This window comes from Oryzias melastigma, linkage group LG8 (assembly GCF_002922805.2).
Source record: "Oryzias melastigma strain HK-1 linkage group LG8, ASM292280v2, whole genome shotgun sequence".
NCBI classification, from domain to species: Eukaryota; Metazoa; Chordata; class Actinopteri; order Beloniformes; family Adrianichthyidae; genus Oryzias; species Oryzias melastigma.
This window is the reverse complement of record NC_050519.1, coordinates 15,705,196-15,712,789: the sequence shown is the minus strand read 5'-3', so window position 1 is coordinate 15,712,789 and position 7,594 is coordinate 15,705,196. Positions and strand designations below refer to the sequence as shown.

General features: G+C 37.4%; 1 protein-coding gene across 1 annotated transcript in view; it reads left to right on the top strand.

The window, feature by feature from the left end:
* The window catches only part of LOC112146810 (alpha-1,6-mannosylglycoprotein 6-beta-N-acetylglucosaminyltransferase B), a gene marked incomplete in the record, with an annotated part of 99,953 nt that overhangs the window by 24,640 nt on the left and 67,719 nt on the right, over nt 1–7,594 (top strand). Inside the window, 1 exon segment of the mRNA XM_036213328.1 lies at nt 3,144–3,253. Coding sequence (XP_036069221.1) covers nt 3,144–3,253 — 110 coding nt within the window.

Here is a 7,594-nt window from a genome sequence, read left to right as displayed (position 1 = left end):
GTAACAGTTACTTACCCAAAACATTTTTTTTGCTTAAATTTTTAGAAAAATACATTTCTGGTTAGTAACCAAAACCTTTTTTTTTAACTTTAGTTTTTTTTGTTTTGTTTTTAACTGTGATGTCACTTCAGGGGTTCCGTAGAGAGGCAATAAGCAGCAGAATAAAATACCTTATTTGGTGCTATTTTTCTTTTTTCTTTTAGTTAAAGGGTTAAGAGAGGTGAATTTCTAATGAACTACAGAAGCTATGTCCTAGAAAACTACACATTTTGTCTAAAAACATCATAATCATAATTAAAAGACCACTGAGAATGCTCTAAAATAGATCAAAAGAGGATTGGAGTCAGACTTTAAAGATGATTAAAAGATAGTAGGAAACAACAACCTAACAAAAATTGTGCTTGTGTAGCTAATTATTGATAATTAACTTTAGGCCTTCAAAAAAATGTAAAATGCATCTTCATCACAATATTAGCGTGAGCGATACACATATCGGAAACGATATGATAGAAGGTTGTCTTCTATGTTTACATGACAGCTTCATGCATTCGACCAACAGGATGGTTGACCAATCAAACAGAACCTTTTTATGTTAGGTGCCCGCCTCCAATGTAGATGTTTTTGTTTAAATAAAACTGTTGCAGTGAAATGGAAATGATATATTATTCTTTTTTTTGTTTGTTCATGTAACTGATATCGTCATTAATCTTTAATAAATATTGTGAGTTTTTCTCATATCCTACAGCCCTAATTCATATAACTTTATCTGACCACAAACTTGATAAAGAAACTGCACTCCTCCAACTCAAACAAATAAAGTTGTCATTCAGAGTATCATTTACATTCCTCCACACAAAGCCTCATGGGTAAAAACCCGAGGCCACAAATATTTAACAGTCCATTAATTGGCCTCTTAGGGTCCAATCTGGAGATGCTCTTGTGACAAAGGCCATTTTTCTTGGTGGTGAAAACATTTCTCCCTGCATGGCTGAGGGTCAGGGTTGACCTGAGATATTACAGTGGACACAATTCTTTTCCAAAACCCATTAAGTTTCCCCTCCGTGCTCTCCTGCAGCTCACAGTGTTGTGTGTGTGGTGTGTGTGTTTAGCTGGCTTTTGTGTCACCATCTATCAGTTTGTGTGGATCTAGTGAAATGCAAAATGCAGAGAAACGATAGTTAGTGGTTTCTGCATGAAGTGAGGCTTCGACAAGCTTAGCATTAGAATTGTTTTCATTCGCAAAAAGCTCAATCATTATATGCAAACATAATGCTAAATATGTTGCTAAAATAGATTTTGGCTTCATCTTTCTGCAGCTGCATTCATTTTTTATGGATTTTCCAGGTTTTATTTTCAACAGACCAAAAAAAAGTTCTTGGAAATGCACCAATTCAAAAGTTCCAATTAAAATACTTTATTTCAAGATTCATTTTTATTTTAAATACTAAAAAATTCATGACTCATTGACGGAGCGCTGGAAGCGCAGCAGAGATTCACCTTCAATTGATCAAAAAACATGTATTTGAAGCAATATTGTCCTCCAAACCTCAGTGATTGCACACACACACACACACACCCCCATCCACACACAAAAGAAGAAAAATGTAAGTTTTGAACACATTTCCAAAACAATTCCACATATTGAAAGCTGCACAGCTCCGTGCCTACAGGGGATTTTTCTTCTTTTCTTCTTCTTTTTCCTTGTCAGTGCAAGACAGCTTTTGTTTCCTTCAAACACAAACAGGAAGTTTAAATGTTTAAATGAGTTCAGACAGGTTTTGCAACAAAAGCAATATATATTTAATTTGTAAAACTTTTTAAAAAATAGTGAATAACCTTTAGCATTAGAAACATTCCTGCCATGCTAAAGGTTATTTGAAAAAGTTCCCTCTGTTTACTTTTTGGGTTGATAAAAAATGTTGATCCTCACATGGTGTTTGTGTTTTCTATTTGCATTTAAAGTGATTTAAATATGACAGGTTACATATGTGTTTTTATGTCTTTTCCACTTCAGTTAGAAAAGATGATAAATGACAATAAAATAGGCTAAATTTTGAGATTTGAAGTCTTCCCAGATTTCTCGTCTTTCTTGATATTTTCTTTTCATTTTCTTCTTGCAGACTTTTCCTTAAATTCGTTCAACCCTGTATATTTTTAAGGAGTAAAATCCTGTACATTTGTGACACTAGATATCTTTTTTTTATTCTGACTTTATTTTTTCCTGAATTCTCTGCTGCATGCAGAACTTCATACCATGATATAACCTCCACCATGCTTTAGTGAGAGATCTAAGTTTATTTTCACTTACAAAAAAGACAATTTCAATACATTTATTCATTTTTCCAATGTTATAAATATTTTATTACAAATCTGATTCAACACATTACATTTTAATAATTTAAAAATAAATGTACTTTAGATGTTTCCATGCGTATTTGGATATAGTTGTTTGCATGATGTGATTTTTTATGAATACATTTAATCAAAAGATAATTTATAGAGTAAAATAAAAGTTATTCAGAGTTAAAAAAAAATCAGTTTTTGAGTTATTAATATTTTTTCTTCCAATTTTTAAATATTTTTTAAATGAAATATGTTTTTTTTTCAAAAATATTCGTCTCTGAATACTCATATTTTTTTGTAAATAAGGATTACTGCTACCTTTGCACTACATTGATCCTAATTACACATCTGAAGTGCTGAATGGAGCTTCTCTTGTGGCTTTGTTTTCATCATATCTTTTTAACTTCCTACATACAATTATAATACCAATATGGGATAGAAAATGGTAATATTATTCAGTTTTAAAACTCTTCTTTTTTCATTTTTCACACTTCTATTGTGAAAACTGCTGGTCTTTTCTTTTTGCCAAGAGCTTTTAGGTCAAACGAGGTCAAATCCACTAAATGAGATTTGAAAGCAGACTAATTTTTACCCTTTTGCATAATCCCTACGGACTCAGAGTCTGACTAAAATATGCTCACTCACTTTATCTAAACAAATAAATAAATTGGTTTATTTAAGAGTTGGAAAATAAGGAAAATTGCTGAACAGAATGATGAAAATAAATGTTTTTTGTCTCGCTTTGCATCTTAGTTTTTTAAACATTAATTATGTTGTGTGCTTTACTGTATGTGTGACAGGATTCAGCCTGTCGGGTTGGTGGAGCGGATCCAGGCCATAGCGCAGAACATGTCGGACATGGCGGTACGGGTGGAGCAGATCCTGCAGCGCAGCATCACCACCAACAGAGGTACAAGACATAATTCAATTCTCTACAGCCCTTTTCTTAGCATAAAAGTGTAGCTGTAGTTTTTTTGAGCAAATCCAGTCTAGAAACATGTTTTCTTGCCCGTCAGTCCAACCTGTGCTTCAATGCTGGTTGATTATAAAGAATGTGACAGTTCAAGCAAAAAAACATGTTTTTGTTCACAAAAGAGGGTCAGACTGATGTTTCACACAGAAATGCTCCAGATTGTTCGCTGATCGCTTTTATTGAAATGGGATCCAGAATTTTTCAGCTTCCTTTAACAGTCTCCAATTAAGTGATTTCACTGCAGAATCGAGATCTAAAGCCATGATCGCGTCGGCCTCTGCAACACAACCACTTTTAATAAAAAACTCTCACGCTCCCCCGTCGTAATGCAAGTTTCTACATGTGTTTTCATGATCCACAAACAAAACTTCCATTGAACATGCGTTAAAGTTAAACCGGGTTAATATTGGTAGAATCAGGGACTTTGATTTGGCAGTGACGTATGGAAGGCAGCCCTTTAATTTTATGGAAGTGAAAACCGTTGGTATTTGTTGACCAAAATCTATGACATCAACTCTTCCTTTCATCAGAAAGGATCTGTAAAAGAAAAAGACTGAAGCAAGATCACCAGATACTAGTGGTGCTTGATTCCTGGTTGATACTTGATACTTGATATTTGCACCACTTTTACATTTCTTACCATGCCACTTCCAACTGTGGGTAACAGATATGCATTAGTATCTGGTAAAAGGCATACACTAGTATCGGGTCATGGACACGTGATAGAATCTGGTGACAGACATGCATTAGTATCTGGTGGTGGACATGCATTAGTATCTGGTGGTGGACATGCATTAGTATCTGGTGGTGGACATGCATTAGTATCTGGTGATGAACATGCATTAGTATCTGGTGATGGACATGCATTAGTATCTGGTGACGGACATGCATTAGTATCTGGTGGTGGACATGCATTAGTATCTGGTGACGGACATGCATTAGTATCTGGTGATGAACATGCATTAGTATCTGGTGATAGACATGCTTTAGTATCTGGTGGTGGACATGCATTAGTATCTGGTGATGGACATGCATTAGTATCTGGTGATGGACATGCATTAGTATCTGGTGATGGACATGCATTAGTATCTGGTGATGGACATGCATTAGTATCTGGTGATGGACATGCATTAGTATCTGGTGATGGACATGCATTAGTATCTGGTGATGGACATGCATTAGTATCTGGTGATGGACATGCATTAGTATCTGGTGATGGACATGCATTAGTATCTGGTGATGGACATGCATTAGTATCTGGTGATGGACATGCATTAGTATCTGGTGATGGACATGCATTAGTATCTGGTGATGGACATGCATTAGTATCTGGTGATGGACATGCATTAGTATCTGGTGATGGACATGCATTAGTATCTGGTGATGGACATGCATTAGTATCTGGTGATGGACATGCATTAGTATCTGGTGATGGACATGCATTAGTATCTGGTGATGGACATGCATTAGTATCTGGTGATGGACATGCATTAGTATCTGGTGATGGACATGCATTAGTATCTGGTGATGGACATGCATTAGTATCTGGTGATGGACATGCATTAGTATCTGGTGATGGACATGCATTAGTATCTGGTGATGGACATGCATTAGTATCTGGTGATGGACATGCATTAGTATCTGGTGATGGACATGCATTAGTATCTGGTGATGGACATGCATTAGTATCTGGTGATGGACATGCATTAGTATCTGGTGATGGACATGCATTAGTATCTGGTGATGGACATGCATTAGTATCTGGTGATGGACATGCATTAGTATCTGGTGATGGACATGCATTAGTATCTGGTGATGGACATGCATTAGTATCTGGTGATGGACATGCATTAGTATCTGGTGATGGACATGCATTAGTATCTGGTGATGGACATGCATTAGTATCTGGTGATGGACATGCATTAGTATCTGGTGATGGACATGCATTAGTATCTGGTGATGGACATGCATTAGTATCTGGTGATGGACATGCATTAGTATCTGGTGATGGACATGCATTAGTATCTGGTGATGGACATGCATTAGTATCTGGTGATGGACATGCATTAGTATCTGGTGATGGACATGCATTAGTATCTGGTGATGGACATGCATTAGTATCTGGTGATGGACATGCATTAGTATCTGGTGATGGACATGCATTAGTATCTGGTGATGGACATGCATTAGTATCTGGTGATGGACATGCATTAGTATCTGGTGATGGACATGCATTAGTATCTGGTGATGGACATGCATTAGTATCTGGTGATGGACATGCATTAGTATCTGGTGATGGACATGCATTAGTATCTGGTGATGGACATGCATTAGTATCTGGTGATGGACATGCATTAGTATCTGGTGATGGACATGCATTAGTATCTGGTGATGGACATGCATTAGTATCTGGTGATGGACATGCATTAGTATCTGGTGATGGACATGCATTAGTATCTGGTGATGGACATGCATTAGTATCTGGTGATGGACATGCATTAGTATCTGGTGATGGACATGCATTAGTATCTGGTGATGGACATGCATTAGTATCTGGTGATGGACATGCATTAGTATCTGGTGATGGACATGCATTAGTATCTGGTGATGGACATGCATTAGTATCTGGTGATGGACATGCATTAGTATCTGGTGATGGACATGCATTAGTATCTGGTGATGGACATGCATTAGTATCTGGTGATGGACATGCATTAGTATCTGGTGATGGACATGCATTAGTATCTGGTGATGGACATGCATTAGTATCTGGTGATGGACATGCATTAGTATCTGGTGATGGACATGCATTAGTATCTGGTGATGGACATGCATTAGTATCTGGTGATGGACATGCATTAGTATCTGGTGATGGACATGCATTAGTATCTGGTGATGGACATGCATTAGTATCTGGTGATGGACATGCATTAGTATCTGGTGATGGACATGCATTAGTATCTGGTGATGGACATGCATTAGTATCTGGTGATGGACATGCATTAGTATCTGGTGATGGACATGCATTAGTATCTGGTGATGGACATGCATTAGTATCTGGTGATGGACATGCATTAGTATCTGGTGATGGACATGCATTAGTATCTGGTGATGGACATGCATTAGTATCTGGTGATGGACATGCATTAGTATCTGGTGATGGACATGCATTAGTATCTGGTGATGGACATGCATTAGTATCTGGTGATGGACATGCATTAGTATCTGGTGATGGACATGCATTAGTATCTGGTGATGGACATGCATTAGTATCTGGTGATGGACATGCATTAGTATCTGGTGATGGACATGCATTAGTATCTGGTGATGGACATGCATTAGTATCTGGTGATGGACATGCATTAGTATCTGGTGATGGACATGCATTAGTATCTGGTGATGGACATGCATTAGTATCTGGTGATGGACATGCATTAGTATCTGGTGATGGACATGCATTAGTATCTGGTGATGGACATGCATTAGTATCTGGTGATGGACATGCATTAGTATCTGGTGATGGACATGCATTAGTATCTGGTGATGGACATGCATTAGTATCTGGTGATGGACATGCATTAGTATCTGGTGATGGACATGCATTAGTATCTGGTGATGGACATGCATTAGTATCTGGTGATGGACATGCATTAGTATCTGGTGATGGACATGCATTAGTATCTGGTGATGGACATGCATTAGTATCTGGTGATGGACATGCATTAGTATCTGGTGATGGACATGCATTAGTATCTGGTGATGGACATGCATTAGTATCTGGTGATGGACATGCATTAGTATCTGGTGATGGACATGCATTAGTATCTGGTGATGGACATGCATTAGTATCTGGTGATGGACATGCATTAGTATCTGGTGATGGACATGCATTAGTATCTGGTGATGGACATGTATTAGTATCTGGTGATGGACATGCATTAGTGTCTGGTGATGGACATGCATTAGTATCTGGTGATGGACATGCATTAGTATCTGATGATGAACATGCATTAGTATCTGGTGATGGACATGCATTAATATCTGGTGATGGACATGCATTAGTATCTGGTGATGGACATGCATTAGTATCTGGTGATGGACATTTATTAGTATCTGATGATGAACATGCATTAGTATCTGGTGATGGACATTTATTAGTATCTGGTGATGAACATGCATTAGTATCTGGTGGTGGACATGCATTAGTATCTGGTGGTGGACATGCGCTATTTTTTGGTGGCAATAGTCTATGGTGAACACCAAATCCTAAACATGTGA